The 25,736-nt window shown below is 42.4% G+C and overlaps 1 protein-coding gene and 1 pseudogene across 1 annotated transcript in view; one reads left to right on the forward strand and one right to left on the reverse strand.

Moving 5' to 3' along the window:
- RPA1 (replication protein A1) overlaps window positions 1–25,736 on the forward strand; it is a 45,596-nt gene that overhangs the window by 15,834 nt on the left and 4,026 nt on the right. The window contains exons 5-15 of the mRNA XM_037133737.2: window positions 2,106–2,194; window positions 8,772–8,864; window positions 10,983–11,115; window positions 12,395–12,497; window positions 13,869–13,937; window positions 14,081–14,273; window positions 14,429–14,568; window positions 14,906–15,054; window positions 17,495–17,624; window positions 21,609–21,785; window positions 25,134–25,241. Of these exons, the coding sequence (XP_036989632.2) occupies window positions 2,106–2,194; window positions 8,772–8,864; window positions 10,983–11,115; window positions 12,395–12,497; window positions 13,869–13,937; window positions 14,081–14,273; window positions 14,429–14,568; window positions 14,906–15,054; window positions 17,495–17,624; window positions 21,609–21,785; window positions 25,134–25,241 (1,384 nt within the window). The remainder of the gene's footprint in view (window positions 1–2,105; window positions 2,195–8,771; window positions 8,865–10,982; window positions 11,116–12,394; window positions 12,498–13,868; window positions 13,938–14,080; window positions 14,274–14,428; window positions 14,569–14,905; window positions 15,055–17,494; window positions 17,625–21,608; window positions 21,786–25,133; window positions 25,242–25,736) is intronic.
- LOC119040675 (40S ribosomal protein S12-like) lies at window positions 6,305–6,778 on the reverse strand (annotated as a pseudogene).

The raw sequence follows: 25,736 nt of genomic DNA on the forward strand, positions 1-25,736 counted from the left end.
ATTCTTTTAATATGCTGCTGGATTCATTTTGCTAACATTTTATTTAGGATATATATATATATATTATAAGATAAAAAGGGTTTTGTTTTTTTAAGTATTTTAAGATTTTGGGCCCTGGCTGGCATAGCTCAGTGGATTGAGCACGGGCCTGCGAACCAGAGTATCGAGGTTCGATTCCCAGTCAGGGCACATGCCTGGATTGCAGGCCAGTTCCCAGCAGGGGACGCATGAGAGGCAACCATACATTGATGTTTCTCTCCCACTCTTTCTCCTTCCCTTCCCCTCTCTCGAAAAATAAATAAGTAAAATATTTTTTAAAAAGAGATTTTGGTATTAGGGTAATGCTAAGTTATTTCTAAGCTTCCATTGGCATAATTTGGATAATTTTGGAAGATAACTAAATACCCACTACTAAATATCAGATAATTTTTATAGGGTATCTGTATTAAATTTGCAGGAACAGATAGTTTCAAGCTTATTTTATTGAAATAATATAACCTTGATGTGAAAGCTAGTAAAAGTAGCATGAACTGATCATTCGTACATAATTTTCAAAACAACAGCTATCAGCCCATTTAAAGAACGTAGACACAGTGCCCCACCCACCCACTTGTTAAATGTTTCCTTTCTCTGCGCTGCTACCACCATCAGCTCTTTTCCCTTGGTCTCCCTGCTTTCACTTGTGTTCCCCTAAGATTCCTTTTTCATGTTGTAGTTTTCTTTAGAATACAGACATGATCATTACCGTCTTTTTAAAAAATATATTTATTTTTAGAGAAGGGAAAGGAGGGAGAAAGAGGGAGAGAAACATCAGTGTGTGGTTGGGTCTTGCATGCCCTCAACTGGGGACCGTTTGGTTCACAGGCCAGTGCTCAATCCACTGAGCCACACCAGCCAGGGCTGATCATTACATTCTTATTCAAGTTTGTATTGGGCAACACTGTGGACCAGTGGTGGCATTAACTACCCTCATCGAAAGTACAGTCTAGTAGGAGAAATAGATAATCAAATAATGAATGTACAATGATAATGTAGAGTTGGGCAGAAGTACCGGTACTACCTGCTTGAGTGTGGTTAGTAGGGTAATAATATAGGTGTAATGATTTATAGCCTTAATTTCAAAGTAGGTTTACAGTTATGAGTACACAAAGCAGTTTCTTCATCTTTACAATTAATGTATTATTTTGCATACGAACAACTGTAAACCTACTGTTGGCCACCCCTGTGTGCATAAACAAACAAACAAGCATTTTACATGTTAATAATTGTATGTTCATATATATTAATTAAACCTGAGAGAAGTGATCTGAGGAAAAGCAGTCATGGCCATCAAAAAGGGTGTAAGAGAAACCTGACCTAAACCAATGGTTCCCTAATCAAAGTGAGTGTATTGGATGAAACAGAATAAGAGAAAGGCGTCCCGATCTGAAAGCAGCATACTCAAAGGCCCTGTGGCAGGAGAGAGCGTAACATCACCAGGACCTGAAAGGAGTCTGCAGGCCACACAAACGATTCTTGGAGGGTTTTTTTTTGTGTGTGTGTTTTTGGCAGCAGGGGAGGGTGTTTGTTTTTTTGGAGGGGCCTATGGCCCTTGGGAAGTTATTACAGGGTTTTAAGCAGAATTTTTAAAAATAGGGCAAAGAACTATATATTCTTAGATAAGAATTACATTTTAAAAAATGTCTACAGTCATATTGGTTTCCAGCAGGAAAAGTAATTGTTTAGATAAGTGTTATGTTTCTGAAAACAGATCGTGTCTTGTGCCACATATTCTTGTGTTTAATAATCTAAATTCTTATGTCATTTGCTCTGTGAAGATACGGTGTGTAGCAGGGACACTGCATTTTAATTAAGGGACTAGATGGGAAATGAAAACCCTGCGATCATAAAAAGCCTTGATAATGATGCAGTGAAAGATTAGGGGAAATATTTATGTAGCAATTGCCATCACCTACTTTGCAAGTTATTCAGCAATGAAACCAGCTGACAAAGGGAAATAGTTTTATCAGAATGATTATTGGGGGAAAGCTTTTTAAGTAGCTTGTCATTTGAAGGGCTCGTGAATTTATTTTTTCTAACTTGTTTCTGTTTCTTTGACTTTGTAGGAGAGTCGTTATTTTGATGGAGTTAAATGTTTTGAAATCAGCAGAAGCAGTTGGAGTAAAGATTGGCAATCCAGTGCCCTATAATGAAGGTAAAATGCTTTTTATAGGTTGTAACACTCAGATGAATACCTCTTCACAGATCAGAAATTCTACTTTTTGGGTTCCATTTGATTTGTTAGTTTTAATAAAACTAGCAATTTGGTTGGGGGTCTAGGAACCAGATTCTTCCTTGAGTTTTTTTCAGGACTGAAGAAATATTGGTTAGATTCCTTAAAGAAACCTCCCCACTGTTTTTCTTTTTACTCAACACTGACACTTCTGGCACTTCTACGGCTAGATGTTGGGAGTGCTTTCCTACGCCAAACAGACTGATCAAACCACAACCTAGGCGTGTGCCCTGACTGGGAGTCGAACCTGCCACCTTCCGGTTTACGGGACAGCACTGCAACCAACTAAGCCACACTAGCTCGGGCTACTCTGCTTTTTAAAAAGGTCTCAGCCTAAAGATAGTTCCATATGTATACTTAGAGATCTTTCTCTTTTTAAAAAAAACAGTTACTGTAGAAATATACGAGAGATAGAGGCGGGACGATCCAGATGATCTGATCCAAGTGCCTTTATTTGATGCTGCACTTCCTGGCGGGGGGGGGGGCCGGAATGGGGTTTTTTAAAAGAAAAAGCATGAGATTTGTGAGTGCATAGGGGGAAGGGGTTAGTCTCTTGTTCTTCTAGGCCCGTGCCTCAGTTCCAGGATGTGAGACGGGACAACAGGTTTGGTAAAGAGCCGGGCTGTTCCAGGTACAGGAGGGTCAGAGAGTTTCGATTAAGCCTCGGGGCTGTCATTTGAGTTGGGACAGCTGAGTCCGGAGCAGTCCAGAGGGCCAGAAACTGGCCTGACCCTTTCGGTTGTAGCAAGTTCTGTTGTGTGTCTTTGTAATTTAACCAGTCCTTTGATGGATATTTGAGTTGTTTTCACACTGTTAAAACACGACTGCAATGAATAACTTTCTAAATGCAGGTACATGGGTGGAGGGGGGGGTGATTGCCAGAGGTGAGTTTGCTGCGGGGGGCGGGTAAATGTGGTAGAGAGGTAAGTAGGTATGGTTGCAGTCCCCTCCATAGGTTGGTATCATTTTTCATTCCCACCAGCAATGCATGAAAACACTGGTTTCTCCACAGTTGTGTTTGGCTGTATGAACATTAACAGCACACTCTGTTGTTAATGTTCTGAATTTTTACGAAAGTGATAGATGAAAACTGGCATCTCCATGTAGTTAACTTTGTCTCCTGAGAAAGGTGAGCATCCCTTTAAATGTTTAAGGGCCTTTTATTCTTCGTGAACTGACTGTTGTATTGTCTGTTTTTCTTTTGGGTGGTTTCTTTCTTTTCTCAATTTCTAAGAGTTCTTTAAAAAGTAGGGGATCAATCCATTTTCCCAGTATGAGTTACAAAGGCTTTTTGACTATGCTTTTGGTGTTTTTTGCTATGTAGCTATGTTTTTGTTTTTATGAAGTTGAAGTTTCCAATTATTTTATTATGACTTTGGGTTTTTAAGCGATAGAAAGGTTTTCCTCACTCCAAAGTTAAGGCATTCACGCATGTTTTATTCTAGTACTTTGCGTGATTTTATTTTTTACATTTAAATCATCCATGTCTTACCATTGTGCTTTCTTCGAGGTGTTCGGGGCTTCACTTTCACATAATTGGGTATTTGTGGGTTTTCTCGATCCCCTAGTTTCACTAAAAGATGTGGTCTGTGGGGGGGGGGGTTTGAGTGGGGGGTGGGTATTTATTCTCTTTGTTGTTCTGTGTAGTTTTTAGGAGAAGTGGGAAGATTTAGGACTAGATAGTCATCACCATGCTTATTCCAGAAATGGAACCTTCTAGATTTTCATATGTACCTACACAAAACAGTAATTTGGTGCTTTAAATTAGAAAGGGAAAGCTGAAGCTTATTCAGGTAAAGCTCTAAAATATTAAATTGGAACATCACATTTGTTTTGCATTAGTGAAGTTTTGTTAAAATGAGCACATCGATTTATTGTATTCTTGGCTTTTGGGGAGAAGATCTAAGGCAAAGCGCCTCTGAAATCGTTGGATGCTGTAGCAAGGTCAAGCAGAGGGGATGGTGCCCAACTTCATCACCTTTGCCTGATTTCTAATGTTTTTTATGTTATATTTAATTGAATGGTTTTTTTTGGACATTGTGTGTTTCAGGGGCAAAAGTATTTGAAATAAAGATAAAGATTATTGCTCAGGGTTAGAACTGTAAAACTGGGAAAAAGTCCTTTGTTTCAGAATCCAGTTCCACTGGTTATTTCCTTTCTTCAGGATCTGTTCAAGTGCAGGGGGGTGAGAGGAAGATCTTGTTGTTCAGAGTTGTTTGCTATTGAATTTCGTTGTAGCCAAATCAATAACACATTGTTACTTGGGCCACAATAGAAGTTGCTTTGTTACAATGACTACTACCTTACAGGTGTATTTCAAATAAATGTTTTCTACTTATCTATTGTGAGAGCAAGGCAACTCTGTTATTACTGGGTAGAGTTAGGTTTGTATCTAAAACTAAAACTAGGTTTGTATCCTCCTAGCACCTAACCCAGAACATGTGACATAATCCAGTGACTGGTAAAATTAATTGACTAAATCTAGCCCAGAAACTGGCAGAGAAGTTGCAAAATGTGCACTGAAATTGTCTTATGATACTAGTACTACATCAGATGAAGATACTTACAGAATTTTCAAGATGTGAGAAATAAAACTTCAGACACAATTCATGTTTCATACCAGACTGGATTGGATGATTTTAAATCTCTTGTATGTTTTTATCAATATGTATATTCTCTGTACCTACACTATTTCTAACCCTAATGGTTTACATAGACTTAATTTTTTACACTTAGTAGCATTACTCATTAGTTGGAATTTTTTTTTCTGGCTAATTCTGTCCATTTTCTGCCAACAGGAAATTCTAACTATTGGATTGACTCTTCTTTATAGTCTTTGTAGCTGTCATTAAGAAAGCGCTTACTAGTAGATTTTGAGGTTTTTGTACCCCGTTGTGTGTTACCTAATCTTTATCTGCTGGTGGCTCAGTTATCATTATAATGATATTAAAATGATAGGTGTGAGTGCAAGTAACTGGAGGAACTAGAATCTGCTTTTAAATATCCCATTTTCCTCCTGGGTCAGAGCCAGGGATGTGACGTTAGCACAGAGCACCTTAAGAATTATGACCTTGATCCTTCTTACCAAAATGGCTTGATTTACAGGTGGCAAAAACAGATTATCAGAAGTTGAGTCTGTACATTTCTGCTCTGGGTTATAATTTTAAACTTTAGAAAGGTTTTTATTTATCTATAGACCAATTTTGTTCATGTCTTGTGGTCAGCAGTTGTATCTGTGTCCTGGTGCATTAAACTGAAGGACAATTGGTGCTGTTTACAGTGCCCCGGGATGTTTGCTATCCCTTTACTTTGAGACTGACCCTTGTGTCCTGTGCCAGATTTGCAAATGGAGACCAAAGCAGGAGTTGAGGATGGTTCTGATAAATGAATTAGTAACTTTTCCCAGCTACCAAATACTAGGGTTATTAGTTACATTCTATGTAGTTACAGAGTTTTGGCTGCCACAATTGGTTGCTTACAATTAAAAGTTAACTACATGGTGAAGCAGATGAAGCTAGTCCGACAAATCTAGGTGCAGCATGACATTTTGCCTCTTCCAGCTGTGTGACTTTGGGCAAGTTACTTCTGTGACCCAGTTTCCTCATCTGTTAATTGGGTATAGTAATACTGTCTATATCATAGGGTTGAAGATTAAATGCAGTAGTGCACTTAATCTTGTACCTGGTACAAAATAGGCATTCAAAAATGGTAGCTATTATTAATGTCTACTTCACTGAATCTAAGAATCCAATAATTACATTACCATTATATTACGTACTACTACAAGGAAATTATAACACATTAATATTTTTTTAATCCTCACCCAAGGACATGCTTACTGATTTGAGGTGGGGGAGAAACATTAATGTGAGAGAGTGACATGGATCCATCAGTTGGTTGCCCCTGGTGTGTGCACTGACTGGGAATCAGACCCACAACCTTTTGATTCATGGGACAATGCCCCAAACACCTGAGCCATACCAGCCAGGGCAACACATTAATTTTTTTTTTTTTTTAGAAACAAAAGCCAAGTTTATTTGTTCATTTCTTGCACTCGAAGTACTCCTCAATGACATCCTTTGCCTGAGACTCTTTGCCATAGTCCTTCACCACCACACAACTGCAACCGAGCACGTTACCGGCTTTCCCTCTCTGTCGATCTTACAGAGGCCTACCCATTCTCCTAGTTTCTTATTGTCATCAGCCTTAATTAGGTTGATCTGGTGTTCGGCACAAAGGGCCTCCACCAACCTGACATACGTGGGCTCATCACAGTTGGGTGCAAGCACACAGAGGTGGGCCTGGCGCTGTCTAAAGCTTTGGCAGCTTCGTGAATTCCACGTGCCAGGCCATCGTGAATGAGGGCGGTCTTCAGCACCTCTTGTAAAGCTGTATTTATGTCCATTACACCTCCAGCAGCATTGCCTTCCTCGGCCATGGCGGTGGGTTAAGGGTGGAGCCGAATCTCGAACGCACCCAAACCTCCACCTCCGCGCAGCTCCGTGGCGGCAGAGAAAAGAACACAACACGCTAATTTTAATACCTATGTTAAAATGTCAAAAATACTCATCTTAGAATAGATAAATAGCTAAGTTACATTTAAAAATTGTGGTAAAATATGCATAACAAAAAGTATACCTTGACCATTTTTTAAGTGTGTAGTTTAGTGGCATTTAGGTACATCACATGCTTAGCCAGCCACCACCACTTCAGAACTCCTCTCGTCCCAAACCGAAACTCTCTACCCGTGAAACACTTAACTCAGTCCTGCTTTCTGTCTTTCAGAAAGTGACAGCTCTAGGTACGTTGTAGAGGTTGGTTACATTTTGATAGAAATTAAAGGTAAGAAGAGATGAGCATGATCCCATGTCCATGTCCTGGTTAACAATGTACTAGAAGAGGCAGGCATTTGATGAGACAAGGACTGGAGAGTTTGTACGTCCTGACGACAGCGGGAAGGGAGGGCGGAACTGGGGTGGAGTAGAGCAGGGGTCGCTGTGTTTCTGTGGTGCCATCTTTGAATGTTTAAATCTCTTCACTCTTTTGAATACATTTCATGAAGCAGGGAGAAAATACATTTTCCCCCAAGTTCACTCATGATTTCCCTACCGATTTTTTCGAAAGGTTCAAAATATTTTTTCTCCAAACATACTATAAAAGAAGAGCAGTTCTTTCAATTCAATTTCTGTGACACTTTGCAAATTCAGAGACAGTGGGAAAACTAAAAGTAAACACAGAACCTCATTGTCAAGAATCTGTTTTTTTCCCTATGTAAATGAGGCCTTGATTTTCCTCTCCAATAGAAGAACTAAAGAATAAACAACTCTGTTTAACCTTTTCAATTTTATGCTAAATTAATTTCACTCTAATGGCACAGTTAACTGTCATTTAGTTAACTCTCATTTAGTCGGACCAGTGAGGGGTAATATTGCCAGAAGGACATGACACCTGGCGTGTCACGGGCCCGGTTGAGTGAGGGCCTTGGGAACCCAGCAAGAATGACCCCGTCCCGGGGGAAGGCAGGGCCGAGGGGCGGGAGGGGAGCCTGTTCGGCGGCGCCCTCTGTTAGTGTTCTCGGGCACTCGAGGAAATTTTTTGGAGCTCCGCTCCTGTGCTACAAGCACTCTTGATGAGCAGCCCAGCTTGACGTATATTTTTAGTGCCAATTACAAAGGTAAAATAAAATTCCATAAATCTATTATATATTTTTTCAATTAGATGTATTTTGCTATTTTAACATTTTCAACTTCATAAACATTTTTCAAAAGGATGAGGGGCAAATAAACACCTTAATGGTCTGGCATTTCTTACTTTCTGCTTGAGAGGGTTCATTTCTCCTCTTTTCCTTTTAATCTTCCTGTTTCCTTCACACACCTAGTTTCTGAACTCCATTCTCATCTCTTCCTGCTGTGACAGTTCACAGACACTTCACGGTACCTGAGGTTCTTTCAACTCTTATTTTCCATCAACCATCAGTTGCAAAATAAGGTGGCTTTGTTTGGGAGGGAGAGGGTAGAATCCTTTCTGAATGTCTTTTTTCCTTTGAAGCAGGATCACTTCAGAGACAATTGAACTGCTTTTAGGTTTTTCTTACCACCCAGCTTTTTCTTCCCACCGTGAACACGCAGTTCTGTTGATGACATCGATTTGTTGCTATGGAAATAGTGGTATTGTCAGAGATCCAGCCCAGTGACTTGACTTCAAGTTCATGCAAGAGAAATGGGCAAGGCTTTAGGGGAGAACCTCATTAAAACTGAAAGCTATTAATTATAAGCAGGTGAAAGGTAGATGGAGCCAGCCCTGTAGGTGATGAAGACAAAAGTGGGCCCCTAGCACACGCACTGCATGCTGTTGACTGCCCCGGCGTGGGGTCCGACCCATGAGTGAGAGTCTCTGACAGTCACAGGTTCCTGTTTTCTTTGAGTATTTCTTCTACTTAAGTTTCAGCCTTTTAACCCAAATTATTTGCACCAAAATGATCTTTCTCTTTTGTCCTCAGGCCATGGGCAGCAGCAGGTAGCTCCTTCTCCAGCCTCAGCAGCCAGTCCACTGGCCAGCAAGCCCCCACAGCAGAATGGGAGCTCAGGAATGGGTAAGACCGCCACTCGCTGGTCACATGTTAGGCTTTTGCATAATGTTTTGAAATTTAATCTGGAATTAAAGGGGGTGTTTAGAATGCCATTCATGACAGTCGCTTCTTTCAAAGAGCAAGTTCGATTCTTATTGCAAAGGATGTGATTGAAGAAATGATTAAAGATAGTCTTTTAAAGATAACATGACATTTTTTTATCAGAATGATATACTGTTCTCTGTTAATAGTTTTTCTGGTAGTTTTCCACATCTTAGGTTTTATACCCTCCTGACTGTGAATTTACATAGCTTTTAAATTCTAGCCTTTTAACTATCCAGGATCAGCTTATTAAATTTGGCTTGTCTCCCCAAGTTTCCCATTGCTGGCTCTTGGGTATTTATCTTAGCTTGTAGACAGTGTCATTTATATTGTTCATAGATTTGCTTCTCAGTTTCATGGATGAGAAATAGTTTCTTCTCCTAACTTCCTCTGCAGCAGGTCCTGGGAGGCTGCAATGGAATCATTGTTTCCTTCTGGCCTCTGCTTTAGGAGCCACCACTGAAAAATGATGATTTGTTGAATTTGGTTCATCTTTAGGGGCCCTTTTCCCGTCACATACGCCGCCTCCACTCCTCCCTCAGTGACTGTTTTCCATTTTTCAATGCTCAGATTCTAAAAAAGGCAGAGTTATGATGTCAGTAATGTTCCTATGAAACTTAAGACATGACTTTTCCCCCATTGGTCTTGGATGCTTTTATCTACCTTGCGAAGCTGTCTACCTCCTTTCTCTCTCTGTGCCTTTTTATAAGTGCATCTCTCCATACACAACTCTCCAAATATCTACTGTTGAAGGGAGGTGGTGGACTAGATTATCTAAAAATGGTAAACAATCAGAAAGTCACTTCCTTATGCTGAAATCCAAATGGTAGCATGTTATTCTTATCTCTCCTTTCACAGATTTATATTCTCAATTGTTTGTCTTTGGCTTATATTAATATTTAATTGTGAACACCTGTTAATGTTTCCTAAACACACATCAGCTGGGTAGTAGGGAAAAAAAGACTGGCTATGTACTGAAGGGAAAGGTACTGGCATGAAAACTCGATGCATGTTTGTGCTTTACATAACTGTGGATTATATATTAGGTGTGCACACACACACATTCTGCATAGTCCATGTGTTTCTTTGCATATTCTTGAAGTAATTATTACTGTTCTGTGTATAGCTATCTCTCAACTCTGCAGTTAGAATAGAAATTTTTAAGATCTGGGACAGTCTGTGTATATTTTTTACTAAAGTGCTATAGATACCTAGAATAGTGTGTGGTACCTACTTCGGAAACCCAATAAATAAATGCTGAATAATGGTAGCTTTATACGTCTAGAAACATTCCATTGGGAAGAAATGTTTTGATAGAGAAGATATGAAATCATTGGACTAAATTGTGTTTTCTGCATTTGGAAGTTGAAGCTCCGCAGAAACAGCGCAGAGGCGTCCCTGCGCTCTCGTTACTATCCTTTCCCAGTGGAGGCAGCCGCTCACACTTGGGCGAAGGAGGCAGAAGGGGTCGTGGCAGCCGGCCACCTGCTCGTGGTGAACCAACGACAGATTCTTGCCCTTCGCTCCCAGTGAACCCAGCCCCCCCAGACTTCATTCTGTACTTCTCAGTCCCGTAGAGCAGCTGAGAATTGGCGTTGTTCGGGGGGCGTTTTGAGGTGATGAACATTTGTGTCAGGCACCACCGCGACCTTTACTCTCTGGCCTGTCCTTTTGCTCTTCTTACGCATCTAGTGACTTGCAGCAGTTTCACCAATCAAGGTTGATTTTCTTTTTCTGACCTCTTGTCTTCTCGCCCATTATTACGAGAGAAAAGTTTCAGAAGGCGGGTCTCTGAAAGAGCATTGCCAATGTTATCTTGACCTCGGGACACAAGTCAGCAGTGTGCCCAGCCTTCATTATAGATTAGGTTGGTGGCCCTCCTGTTTCAGTCTCTGTTTGATTTCCAGTCTCTGGATGCTAAAAAGGAGGAATCTGGCCTCTCATTTCGTTATTATTTCACCAGTGACAACTCCCTAATTGAGTCAATTTAAAGAGACTAATGATCATCCTTCCTTGTGTGTGTGTGTGTGTGTTTTAAAGGTTCCAGTATATCTAAGCCTTATGGTGCCTCAAAGACATTTGGAAAAGCTGGAGGTACCAGCCTCATGAACAGTTCCGGGGGGTCACAGGCCAAAGTGGTGCCCATCGCCAGCCTCACCCCGTACCAATCCAAGTGAGTTACTCCACAGAATAAGTTCAGAATGTACTTCAAAATAGTATAAGAGGGGCTCTTGTCTTATTTATGTGTGAACTCTTACCACACATAAAATAGGTTTCCTCTTTTTTGTTTTTTGTTTTTCCCTCACTTTAACTGCCTTATCAGATAAGGGTGGCCAAAAGAACAATCCGCCATAACCTATTGAGCTTCATTCATTTTGAAATTTAAAATATTTATTACTGAGCCCTGGCTGGTGTAGCTCAGTGGATTGAGCCTTCAAATCAAAGGGTCACCAGTTTGATTCCCTGTCAGGGCACAAGACTGGGTAGTGGACCAGGTCTCCAGCGGGGGGGGGCGGGTGCGGCAACCACACACTGATGTTTCTCTCCTTTCCTTCCTTCCCTTTCCCTCTCAAAAATAAATAAATAAAATATTTTAAAAATTTCTTAATGCTGAAAGAATAAGTTGGTAGTCTTATGCATAAAACTAAATATTCTAATTCAGAAGGTGTTTATCTTCTCATTGTATAAATAGGTGACTGTTAGTCCAAAAGCGTTGCTCTTGATAGAGTTGGCTTGAAGAATCTGTTCTACGTGTATTTACATTAATATACCTCAAAGAGATCATTTTTATAACTTTTTTCCATTAAAAATTAATTTACCAGTTGTAGTCTTCCATTCTTTGCAGTGTAGGAAAGATATATGATTCCCCTATGAAATTGTAAGTAAAGTAACTAAGGTACCCAGTGCCTGTGTGTAGGATGGGCACCAGAACTGGGCGTCCGGTCTCGTGCCTCCTATTTTAGTAGCTTCTGAGTCCCTGCTGCTTCGGTGCATTTTGCTTTGGCAGCTTACCAGCACCATGTTCCATAAGCTTGTATTTCTCTTCAGTGTGTGTTAGAAATGAGACTGAAGTTTGACACCAGTTCCCATAATGAAAATAGTGGCAAAATATAATTGTTGGTATTACTGTGTTTCTAGCTTCAAACCTTTCATTAAGGGGATATTGTTGCCTTGGTGATGCTTTCTAGACAAGGGAGAGAGTTTATAAATTTACTTATTTGACAAGAGAATGAGTTAGTGTTAAATCACCTGGTATGTTTTACTATTTGCTTATTCTATAAACTGTCAAACCTTTATGTCAGCTTTGGGTTTAATTAGGTAGATTAAAATAGAGCTTACATTAAAAAGTGGAGTACGCGGGAGACAAGAAAGGCTGTAAGAAGATGTTGGGGAACCTTTCAGATCTTTTCCCGGCGAGACTCAAATGCTAATACGACCTGTTTGGTTTTCAGGTGGACTATTTGTGCTCGAGTCACCAACAAGAGTCAGATCCGTACCTGGAGCAACTCCCGCGGGGAAGGGAAGCTTTTCTCTATAGAACTAGTTGATGAAAGTGTGAGTGTTTGCCGAGCAGGGAAGTAGGAGCAGCTGACGGGGCAACAGAAGCCACACCTCTGTGCCGGCCAGTGGGCTGGAAAACAGTAGTAGGCCAAAAAGAACCATGATTGTTACTGTAGTTTTCCTCTTTTGTTGTCTTTTGATGCTGTCTGGGGGCACGGGCTTAAAGGTTATAAATGAAATCCTTGACCTTAAACAAAAGCATTTGTAACAGTGTTTGACATGTATAAGTCGCCTAATGGGCAGGAGAGACCAGAGATGCTCTGACTCACTGGCGGCCTTAGTCGAAGCTGTAGGAGGTGGTAGTGTGTGCTTACGAGCAAAGTGGCGCTTGGAGCCACAGTGGAAGGCACCACCTTGGTAAGTGAGCGGTTTTGTGAGAGTGGTTCTGACCGTGCAGGCTCTCCGTGCCTTACTCAGACAAAGCCAAACCACGACGAGGAGACCAAAAATCCGAGTCGTGGAATCTCCACAGTCTTGTTCGCTGTTTCTCTTCTGTCCCTTAGTTTTGTTTATAATTCCTAGTACTGTATGTACTTCAAGGACTTCACATTGCCGTTTATTTTCTATTTATCCAAATCTCTTAATGGCAGAAAAAAGGCAGTGGTTTGTTTTTGTTTTTTGTTCTTAGAAGATGGAATGACACCCCAGGTGTACAAGGGTAAGGCCGAGGAGCAGCACGACCTGAATGGCGTTGCCATCATTATTCTGATGCAATAATAATACCAGATCAACCCCGAGTTTCACACACTCACAACCCTAAACCTACTTTTGCCCATCCCTGTACTGACTGTAACGCCTACATCCATACCAGAACCTAATTTTTTACCAAATTATTGGCCTGTTCTGTCAGTTGGCAAAAATTTCACCCATTTATTTCAGTTTTTTATTCATCTGTGACATTTTGATAGATGAAAAGTAAAAGTGAAAAGCGAATCACAAGCAACTGGAAAACGTGACTTGCTGGGACATTTTTGGCAGTGACTCCTGAGTATGGACTAATTCCTTGCCTAATGCAAACACGAGGGAAACTGATGAATCACTGCGGATCAGCTTCCCCGTGGGCTTCGGTCGTGCCACTCGGTGCTCAGAGTTGTTTTATTTTTGTTGTCAGGATGTTAAACACACTGTTGGGTTTGTTGGGGGATTTTTTGTATTTTATTTTTTTAGGTTTCTAACTTGAGGTTAGGAGAGCATAGTAAAAAGATCAGCTAACTCAACTTAATTTGTTTCATGGGGTTCATAACTTGAATATGTGACTGTAAAACGTGCGTTTCTTTAAAGATGTCAGTGGACACTGAAGTGTCCTGTTTTTCACTGGCAAAACTGGACCAGCCCACAATTCTAACCTGTTGCGTGCATCCACAGGGTGAGATCAGAGCTACTGCTTTCAATGAGCAAGCGGACAAGTTCTTTCCCCTCATCGACGTGAACAAGGTATGGCGGTGTTGCGTCTGGGACTGGAACAGCAGTTAGGGGTGAGGGGACTCTCGTCCGTCGCAGAGTTCCATGGTGGTGAAAGGTTTTTCTGTCCAGTTTGATGGACTATCCCATGTTCCACGGCTTGAACTGTTTTGCAGGTCTATTATTTCTCTAAAGGGACTCTGAAGATTGCTAACAAACAATTCACGGCTGTTAAAAATGACTATGAGATGACCTTCAATAATGAGACTTCTGTCATGCCCTGTGAAGATGGTCGTAACTTACCTACAGTCCAGTTTGATTTCACAAAGATTGATGACTTAGAGAGCAGACCTAAGGACTCACTCGTAGGTAAGTCTGTGTCTGAGAGCAAGAGTGCTGATGGTCAGTTCTGTTGGCCACACGGCCGGTGCGGGGTGAGACCTATCTGCTTGCCGGTCAGCCTTTGGTGATGCCGTTGTGGGAGCTTGACCAGCCCCAGCTGAATCATTGTGCCTGTGTTACAGACATAATCGGGATCTGCAAGAGCTACGAAGATGCCACAAAAATCACAGTGAAGGCCAACAACAGAGAAGTGTCTAAGAGAAATATCTATTTAATGGACACGTCAGGGAAGGTGGTGTCCGCCACTCTGTGGGGAGAGGATGTGAGTACCCGTGTTCGCAGTCAGAGCGTGTGCAGAGAACTGGCAGCGTGTCCCGGAGACCCTTCCTAACGAAGGATCGGCCCGTCTAGGGAATAGTTGAAATCCTTCATTTGATTTACTTCTGTGTGATTTAAGTTTCACATAGTGAAATGCTCTTTCTTCTACCTCAGTTTTGATGTCTCTCTGAGCAGATTCTTGGGTGTGAGGTTACCTTGTATGGATTCCCTGTCCATTTATTGCCTTCACTCTGCTATTGACTGTTTTCTTTGTTTCCTTTAAAAATGTTCTTGCCGGTGACACACATTCGTATTTGTTTGGGATTTTTGTTGTGATGCAGGCTGACAAATTTGATGGTTCTAGACAACCCGTGATGGCTATCAAAGGAGCCAGAGTGTCCGATTTTGGCGGACGGAGCCTCTCTGTGCTGTCGTCAAGCACAGTCATTGTGAATCCTGACATCCCAGAGGCCTATAAGCTCCGTGGATGGTAGGTGTTACGGGGCTGAATAAGGGGGCCGCTAGAGCCTGGGCTTTGAGAAACACTGGGTTTGGGGGTTCTTATAATCAGTATGCGGGCCGTCCGCCAAGCACAGGGCTTTGTTACCAAATGGTGCCGTTCCCATATTTCTTGGGGGCATTATGCCTTTGGAGAGGATGGCTTTAAAGCCCTTAAACTGACAAACCTGTAAGCCCTTGACAAACTCGGAGACTCAGAGGAGGAGGCCATTAGGATGGAAGCGCTGCTTGCCGACCCCCACCCTGCCGGAGCAGGATGAGGCCGGCTTTAGCAGCTGTGTGCTGCAGGCATCTGTCTCTCCCAGATTTAAAGCCGCGGCCTACTGTGCTGTGGGGGGAGAACGTGCTCTCTGTTCTGTCCAGTCTTTGGTGCCGATCGCATCCTCCAGTGTGCATTCACTGGACTCCGATGAAGTGCCATGAGAACAATGGGCTTTTGTGGCATTTTATTGTTATTCCCAAAGCACTCAGGCGATGAGGGGAGCCTATTAAAATCTCCTCGCTATATCTGGCTTTCTAGGGTGTTAAAACTGCCTCAGAAGAGCACTTCAAACTGAAACATGGTATGCAGGAATTGATGTGGTCAAGGAGAACACTTTAGCTTGAGCTTAAATAATTTGTGTGACTGTAGTCACAGGGGAAAGTGCGTCAGTTTCCAGTTATGTTTTGGGGCTTAAGGGACTAATGAATTAGCTCGCATTACATCCACCCTGCTTTTATTCTGAGTCTAATATGAAACAGTAGCACTAGTATTTGAATAGTTTCAGGAAACATCTACTGCAGTGTTCACGTCACTTAAGCCATTCTCATGAGTATGGCCCACATGTATCCACATTTAACTGCTCTGGTCGCTGACATTATATTAGAAGACAAGGGGCTTGTTAGTAGTCTGACCAGAAATAACCGCAGCTTTGGGTCCTGGTTGCTTGCTTTTCTTTCAGGCTCTGGAGCTCGACCCCAGGTTAATTGCATGCCCACATTAAGGTCTTTATATTTTACCTGTCAATAGCTGTCATCCTGGTCAACATAAAAAGACATGGCTGTCTCCAAAATAAAATAACTGGGCATTGATCAAAGAGGTTCAGTGCACACAACCCACTAGGCAAGGATTGCAGATGTTTAGATCTTGGTTGTAACAATGTGGGATTTTTACTGTGAGAAGGGCTGCCTCGCTCCTTGCTCTGTTGACTCCTGATGAGTTGCCTTTGGTGGCAAATGTCTCCTTGGAGTTTTTGAAATCGTAAACTCGTGTAGCTAGTCGTGGCAAAACAGATTTATGGACCTTGCTGTGCCTCTGTGACGGATTTAGCCGCTTACCTGAAGGAACGAGAAGGCAGTTGTCTGCGGCTCAAGGCGGCATCCATTCCTTCAGATGGGCTCTTCTTAAGGCTCCTGTTCTGGATGTGCTTAGTGTTTAGTTATCCTCGTTTTGGGTGACATCAACGTGTTTTGAATCTCAGAGACACTCTTCCCTGCCACAGATGTGTTTCTGAGCCACTTTCGCCCTGGTCCCCTTTCCTCATATTGGCTGATACATGATCGAGAAATATAATCAATTTTAATAATAAATACAAATAAATTTTAACTTTAATGTTATATAACTAAAAAATCTCACTAATAAAGCTACAAGAAAACAGGTAATACCTTTTAGTAAATTACTTGGGGTTATATAATCTTTTGGACTCTATCAGGCTTAAAAGCTCTCAGCGTGGGAACTTTTGGGGGGGTGGCTACCATTACAGTGTGTTGATTGTCACTTTCCATACTGATACATTCCAGTCATGATAAAGAATGCAGTTACTAAAAAATAAATAAATAACGCAGCTGCTGATAGTGGGTAAGAATCAGTAGCCCAAAGAACTATACTGGAGCTCTACATTATGGCTTTTTTGTTGCTGATTGTCCAGGTTACTGTTTCTTGGGCCCTTGGGCCAGTGTTGCTGTGCAAGGCTAATTTAAGAAAAGGTTCTGTGGTACTTTGGCACTGTCTTTCCTGACCACTGGGGGGCATCAAAGCAACTGATAGAAAGAGGTCACTCGGTTTCTTCATTAGGCAAAAGAAACAATGAAGAAGACACTACTTGCAGCCTATGAGACTGTGACCTATGAAAGTTGGGTGAGGGAGTGGATAGCCTGTATTTGGCATAAAGAAATGAGTGACGCCCTGACTGGTGTGGCTCAGTGGATTGAGCACTGGCCTGTGAACCAGAGGGTCGCAGGTTTGGTTCCCAGTCAGGGCACATGTGTGGGTACACGAGAAGCAACCTCATATTGATGTTTCTTTCTCTTCTCCTTCCTATCTGTCTAAAAATAAATAAATAAAATCTTTTTTTTTTTTTTAAGAATGGTTTAAAAAAATGAGTGACATATTCAGTAAGTATATAAAGTGCCCGTCACTGTTTATTTCTCAGGTTCGACTCAGAAGGACAAGCATTAGATGGTGTTTCCATCTCAGATCTAAGGAGTGGAGGGACGGGAAGCGCCACCAACTGGAAGACTTTGTATGAGGTTAAATCGGAGAACCTGGGCCAAGGTGACAAGGTATCTTACATTCCTAACTTTCTTCACAAAAGCACGTAAAGTGTGCAGAAGGATGCGTTTTCAAGTCTGATTTCTGCTGCCAGCTGTCAGACATTAATGCAGAGCCGTGATTCTTAACTGGGGCTCTGACCAGAACGTGGTGTGGTGGCCATGCTTCCCAATAGAAGTACGTTGTGTGCCTCCGGTAGACCAACAGATGTCAACTCTGACTTAGAGCGCTGTTTAATTCTTAGAGGGGTCTTAACAAAGTGGCCATGACCGGGCCATGTGTTATAATGGAAACTGCCTCTGGGTCTGTATTTCGTCTCTGTGATTGTCCCTGCAGATGGAAATGCCCCCTTGCCGAGAGCAGAGGTTTCGAGGTCACATACGGAGCTCACGTGGAGCATTTGTCAGGCCCCGTGTCACACAGCAGGCAGTTCGCCTGGACTTTCACTGGCTGGAGAATATGAACTCTCCTGGGCTGAGAGCCGCCAGTACCTCTGACGAGAACTGGCTCTGGCATCTGACTTTAGTTGCAGCTTCCCTTCGGTGTTGTAAGGAATGACCCTCCTCTCATTTGTGCCCACAATTTAACATTTATTTATTTATTATTATTATTATTATTATTATTATTTTAGATTTCATTTATTTATTTTTAGAGGGGAAGGGAAGGAGAGAGGGAGAGAAACATCAATGTATGGTTGCCTTTCGTGCATCCCTTGCTGGGAACTGGCCTGCAGGGAACCAGCCTGCAACCCAGGCATGTGCCCTGACTGGGAATCAAACCGAGATTGTCTGGTTCACAGGCCCACGCTCAATCCACTGAGCTACACCAGCCAGAGCCACAATTTAACATTTAGATTATTTATTCACTCCTTATGCTTCCCCAAAACAGCAGGTCCTGCTTTGTTATTTTCGTACTATACGGTATGGATTTTACTCCTCGCTGTCTCACTTCGCTGTATTCCCTTACCTGTTGTCAGCAGCTGCAGCTTACAAGGCTGTTACACAGCCCCTTGAAGACGGAGCATTGGACAGGTCTGTTCGTCCTGTTGGAGGAACAGCCACTCTTTGGGTTCTCTTGTCACCCAATTTCTATCTAAGATGCAATGGTCTATAATAAGAAATCAGGCCTAGGGAGCCCCTGTTTGCACCCAGACTTTCAAGTCATGCTTTGAATCTGGACCTTATGTGGAAATACAGAGAAACTCTAGGCATTCTCCCAGGAGACTTTCTGTCCAGCTAGACTTTTCTCTAGCTTGAAGACTCGTCCAGGCTCTTTAATCGTCCACGTCATTGTTTTGCCTCTTTCCGAGAGGCTCTGAATTCAGAATATGCCCAGAGGGAACTGTCCCCCCAAAAAAAGGGTCCATTTCACATCCTTTCTATGCAAGTTAAAAAGCAAAATGAAAAGCAACAACATAAAGCCGCAGCACGTGACTTAGTCCTGGCTGCATTTACTCATCAGTGATTTCTCCACTTTGAATGCCCTTGTTCTGTTATTTTTGCATTCTTCTGAATTTGATGACTTAGGCCAGGGCGTGGCAAACCAGCCCATCAGCCAAATCCAGCCTGCTGCCTCTGGTAAATAACGTTTTGTTGGAACATAGCCACATGTTTTCATTTGCAGCACATTGTCTGTGGACACTTGGCCCATAATAGCAGAGTTCAGTAGCTGCAACTACACTGACCCCTAGCCTAGACAAGGATAAAAGTGAACCTGAGCCCTAGAATCTCTGCTGGGTTTTTTTTTTAAATATATTTTATTATGCTATTAAAGTTGTCCTGTTTCCCCCCCTTCACTCCCCTGTGTCCTGCACACGCCCTCCCCCCTTTAGTTCATGTCCATGGGCCGTTCATATAAATTCTTTGGGTTCTACATTTCCTACACTATTCTTACCCTCCCCCTGTCTGTTTTCTACCTGCCATCTATGCTACTTATTCTCTGAACCTTCCCCCCCCCCCCGTTGATAACCCTCCACGTGATCTCCATTTTTGTGGTTCTGTTCCTGTTCTACTTGTTTGCTTAGTTTGCTTTTGTTTTTCTTTTAAGTGTGGTTGTTAATAACTGTGAGTTTGCTGTCATTTTACTGTTCATATTTTTTATCTTTTTCTTAGATATGTCCCTTTAACAATTCATATAATCAGGACTTGGTGATGATGAACTCCTTTAACTTAACCTTATCTGAGAAGCACTTTATCTGCCCTTCCATTCTAAATGAAAGCTTTGCTGGATAGAGCAATCTTGGTTGTGGGTCTTTGGATTTCATAACTTGGAATACTTCTTTTCAGCCCCTTCTTGCCTGTAAGGTCTCTTTTGAGAAATCAGCTGACAGTCTGATGGGAACTCCTTTGTAGGTGACTGTCTCCTTTTCTCTTTCTGCTTCTAGGATTCTCTCCTTCATTTTAATCTTGGCTCATGTAATTATGATGTGCCTTGGTGTGCTTCCTTGGGTCCAAGTTCTTTGGGACTCTCTGAGGTTCCTGGATTTCCTGGAAGTCTATTATTGCCTTTGCCAGATTGGGGAAGTTCTCCTTTATTATTTGTTCAGATATGTTTTCCACTCATGGCTGTTCCTCTTCCCCTTCTGGTACCCCTATAATTTGGATGTTGGAACATTTAAAGATGTCCTGGAGGTTCCTAAGCCTTTCCTCATTTTTTTAAATTCTTGTTTCTTCATTCTTTCCTGTTTGGTTGTTTCTTCCTTCTCGTCCACTCCCTTGATTTGAGTCCCAGTTTTCTTCCCATCACTATTGGTTCCCTGTATATTTTTCTTTATTTCACTTATCGTAGCTTTTCATCTAATTTGTAACCAAATTCAACCGATTCTGTGAGCATCCTGATCACTAGTGCTTTGAACTGTGCATCTTGCACCTGTGCACCTGATAGGTTAGCTATCTCTTCATCACTTAGTTGTATTTGTTCTGGAGCTTTGATCTGTTCTTTTGTTTGGGCCTTTTTTTTTCCTGTCTTGACACTCTATTAAGTAGTAAGGGGTGGAGCCTTAGGTGTTCACCAGGGTGGGGTAACACACATGGCTGGGTTGTGAGGCTGTATGTGGGGAAGGGGTCCGAGAGGGAAATGGCACGTACTCCACCAGCTTTCAGTCCTTTCCCCCACTTCCCACAAGCAAACCTGGGCCCTTCTGGTGCTGATTCCTGAGTGGGTGGGCTTGTGTCCGTTCTAGGACCCTGTGCGTCTCCCCAACGAGCTCTCCTGTGAGGCTGGGAGTCTCTCCCAACACCTCAACCTCCACAGGTGTTTTTAACCATTGATGTGAGGCTGTTTCTCCGAGCTGGAGCTCTAGGTTGCCCGGTCTGTCTCACTCCCCAGTTGTTCTCCTGGTTTATCTGCAGTTTATCTCCACCAGCCCCTGCCTTGTCCATCACGTCTTCCACTGCCACTTTGCCTGAGTCCTCTCTGTGCCCCTCCTACCCATCTGGATGGATGTTTCTTTAACTCCTTGGTTGTCAGACTTCCATACAGTTTGATTTTTCTGTCAGTTCTGGTTGTTTTTTGTTTCTGAATTGTTGTTGTCCTTGTTTTGGTTGTGTGAGGAGGCGCAGCGTGGCTGCCTGTGCCTTCTTGGCCGGAAGTCTCTGCTGTTTAAGTGCAGGGGGCGTTTGAACACCGGCGCATTAGCTGCTACCGCCCCGCACTGCGCTTCCCAGCGCTTTCACCTGTGGGGGGTCAGGAACGGGGGCGAGTCTTTGTCTCGTGAAGCCTTTGCCTTTCACATACTCTATTTCAGTTTTAATTAATTTCGTTTAATTCAGAATTAACTCTTATTGTTAGGGAATTATATGCTTTGGAACTTGATTTATTACCTTTTCAAGGGTTTTATGGTTAGCACAAGTGATTTCTAAAGCCGGAGAACGACTTACTCCCTGAAATCACCTTGTGGTGAGAACGTGGACACGCCCGCGCGTGAGGGCACGCTCTGCGCCCGACCCGAGTGCAGGCGGCTCGCTCAGTGCCCCTGTCGCTCTTCTCTCCTGAAGGCAGACTATTTCAGCTGCGTGGCGACCGTGGTGTATCTTCGCAAGGAGAACTCCATGTACCAGGCCTGCCCGACTCAGGACTGCAATAAGAAAGTGATTGATCAGCAGAATGGATTATACCGCTGTGAGAAATGTGACCGTGAATTTCCCAATTTCAAGTACCGCATGATCCTGTCAGTAAGTAGAATGGGTAGATGGGAACCACTGTGGTGTTTGAGTTTCTCCCGAGTGCCAGGCACTATAGAAACAGCAAAACAAGCTCATGAATAAGTGCTAAAGAGCTTATTATTGCTCCATAAATACAAAAGTAGGGGCCCTTTCGATTGAATAGCAGGCTGTCTGCTCCTACTAAAAGCATTTTTTCATACCAGAGTTACATTTAGATACTCAGCTAATTTCAGTCTGCTGTGCATGTGGTACAATTACAGCATTGGTGGCACTCGCCTGCTCACTGTTATGGAGATAAATTAATTTGAAATGGCATTTCTGGAGAGCAGTAATTACACGTGCAGCTGATGCCTGTATTTAGTTATTTTTCTTGTGGGTCATCTGTTCCTCTAGCCCTAGCAGAGCTGACTTCAGAGGAATGTGACTGCATGCTGGTGTGGGACTGTGGCTTTTTTGCACTGTAAGAATTGTTTCTTTAAAGGTTTTCTAAACCTTTAAAATGGAGGGTGAGTGGTTTTTAAAGTTACAGTAAATGATAAAGGTACCAAAAAACAGTCACTCTCATTTTTTAGATAATGATTTGGCAGTAATATATTGGAAGTCTTAAAAATATTTATATTTTCTGACACAGTAAACACCTGGAGGGAATTTCTTCTAAAGAAATAATCAAGCCCTGGCTGGTGTAGCTCAGTGGCTAGAGCGCAGGCCTGCGAATCAAAGGATCGCGGTTCGATTCCCAGTCAGGGCACATGCCTGGGTTGCAGACCAGTTCCCTGCGGGCCATTTTCCATCAGGGGACGCACGAAAGTCAACCATACATTGATGTTTCTCTCCCTCTCTCCTTCCCTTACCTTCTAAAAATAAATAAATAAATAAATAAACTTTAAAATAAATAATCAATCAATCAGCCCTGGTTGGTGTGGCTCAGTGGTCTGAGTGCCAGCCTGCGAACCAAAGGGTCACTGGTTTGATTCCCAGTCAGGGCGCATGCCTGGGTTGCAGGCCAGGTCCCAGTTGGGGGCATGTGACAGGCAACCGATGCATCTTTTACAGATTGATGTTTGTCTCCATCTCTTTCTTCCTCCCTTCCCTTCTCTCTCTAAAAATAAATAAATAAAATCTTTTTAAAAAGAATCAGACATGTTACATCTCTGTAAAGTTGTCTATTACCATTACTTATTTTGAAAACTTGGATGCAGCTTTTTTTTTTAAAGATTTTATTTATTTATTTTTAGACAGAAAAGAAGGGAGAGAGGGAAACATCCGTGTGTGGTTGCCTCTTGCGCACTCCCTACTGGGGACCTGGCCTGCAACCCAGGCCTGTGCCCTGGCTGGGAATCGAACCAGTGACCCTTTGGTTTGCAGGGTGGTGCTCAACCCACTGAACCACACCAGCCAGGGCTGGATACAGCTTAAATGCCCTTAATATTCTACTGGTTAATTCCTTTATTGAATATCTATACAACGGAGTATCATGAAGAAATTAGAATTTGCTGTTTGGTAGTTCCCACAGTTAAAATATTAGAAAACCAGTGTTAACAATTTACTGTTCAATAGTTTCCACAGTTAAAGTATTTAAAATCAATGTTAATGAAGACTGTAAACCCTGGATGGTGTAGCTCCGTTGGTCAGAGCATTGTCCTGAAAACAGCAGGTTCAATTCCTGGTGAGGGCACATGCCTTGGTTTTGATACTGATCCCCAGTCAGGGTGCATATAAGGGGCAACCCAATTGATGTTTCCTTTCTCTCTTACATCAATCTTTCTCTCCCTATCTCCTTGCCTTCCCCTCTTTGTAAAATCAATTTTTTTCAAAGATTTTATTTACTTATTTTTAGAGAGAGGGGAAGAGAGGGAAAGAAACATCAGTGTGTGATTGCCTGTCATGCGCCCCACACTGGGGACCGGACCTGCAGCCCAGCCTGTGCCTGACTGAGAATCTTAACTGGCGACCCTTTGGTTCTCAGTCCTGTGCTCAGTCCACTGAGCCACACCTGCCAGGGCTCTAAAATCACCTTTAAAAAAAAAAAGAAGACTATTAAAGGGCATAAATAAATGTTCAGTCTTTATTAATTGAAAGTAGCAGAATTTAAATGGTATGTTTTATATAGTCTTGGGTTATGTATATGGACAACGAACCGACTAGGTGGACTGTTGGTAATGGTTATTTCTGGTTGATTTTTCTTTGTTTCTTTGTGGGTTTTTTTTTCATTTTCCTATAGTAAATAATACTTTTATAACGGCTAATTTTTGTAAAAAATCTTTTAGGTAAAAATGTAATTCATTCCACCCACCCTTTCTATATTTTAATTGCCCCTTAAAAATGTTAATTTAGCGGGAAGATTGCATATATCAGCTTTTTATTTTCTGTAAACTATATAGTTCATTGAACTAAAATGAAGAAAATTGTTTCAAAGAGTTTATTTCATCAGCCTTTCTGTTAAACTTCTAAGTGGAGTCGGCACAGGATTTCACGTGGTGCTGACCCATGTGTTACTTACTGTTGATGTTCTCACCCTGGAGAGTGGGTGCCCTTTGCCTCTAGGAGGGTAGCCTAGGCGACGTGTGGGTGTGAGGCCAGTATGTGATGTGCCCTTATATTTGTCTTTATTATCTTCTCATTTCCCTGTTTTATGATAGCTTCGTATATTAACTCCATGCATATGCAAAGCGAATATGTAAAAGCATCAAAATGATACCTACGAAAACCAAAAAGAAGCCTTTGCTCTCCTGTTTCTTCCGAGCCTCTTACTTTTTCCTTTTAGCAACTGGATTCTTTGTGCTGCACTTTCTTCCTTGACTCCCCTATTTAATTTTACACCATGATCCAACTGGAGACACTTGACTGCTCATTTCTGTTGTAAAAATTGGGCGGCTGAGTAAGGCCCTCAGCGCAGGCTCTTACATTGCCTGGGATGCTCAGCATGACTGAGAGCCGTCCTGCGGAGCCCTACCGGTGACTGAGGGACGTACAAGTTCACGTGCAGTGAACCTTCGCGGACTCGTTGGAGGCTCCTTCCGACCTTTAGTCCACAGGCCATCGCAGCTGGGGGCCCGAGTCCACTGTGCCTGGAATCCGGGGCTGCAGGACAGGCTGCTTGGGCCGTGTCTCCACTGAGATCTGAACTCACACATCCGCAGCACGTTGTATATCTGCTTTGATCCAGACTTAACGTTTTAAACTCTTTCTTTGATACTTTCCACTTTCTTTGAAAAGAATATAGTATATATACATGGTGGTAATGGGTTTTTCCCAGGTGATTATATTCGTGAATGGAAAGAGTTGGTTTCCCATCTCCTGAGTGTGTCTTTCTTCTATTATTTCTTTGCTGAAATAATATAGAGTTTGTGTTTTTAGGTAAATATTGCCGATTATCAAGACAACCAGTGGGTCACTTGCTTCCAGGAGTCTGCAGAGGCCATCCTGGGGCAGAGCACTGCTCACCTGGGAGAGTTAAAGGACAAGGTCAGCCGTCTTGTGTTACCACTGCCCCTGTTCCTGGCTGTTGAACGGTTAGGGGTTGCTTCTTTTGGGTGTTATATGTAGTTCTCAATCTGAGGATTATTTGAGTTGTTCATCTGATTTTCGTCTGTTTCTGTCTGTCTGGGACTTGCTAACAGCGAGGTAATGAAGGAGTATAGACAAAAGTGCCTAAGCAGCAGCCCTGCTCCTCCTGCCCCCGTGAGCACACCAGTGGGCGGTTGGGGTCCGGGCGCCTTCGAAGGGCCCGGCGTGCAGGCTGCCTTTGCAACGTAAACACGTTCCCGAAATGTTGAGTCTCGTCCTGGTTTAAAATGCCAGATAAGGTGCTTGTTGTGTTAGGTCATCAGATGCAAGTTTTACAAAGTAACTTTTTTTTCATAAGTTAACTTGATCCATTTCACTTTTATAAATTTGAATTTTTACATTTTAGGTTTGTTTTATGCAGGTAACAGATTACTAATTATGCTAACCTTAGGA

This window comes from Artibeus jamaicensis, unplaced genomic scaffold, assembly GCF_021234435.1.
Source record: "Artibeus jamaicensis isolate MK-2021 breed Jamaican fruit bat unplaced genomic scaffold, CSHL_Jam_final contig_2790, whole genome shotgun sequence".
Taxonomy (NCBI): domain Eukaryota; kingdom Metazoa; phylum Chordata; class Mammalia; order Chiroptera; family Phyllostomidae; genus Artibeus; species Artibeus jamaicensis.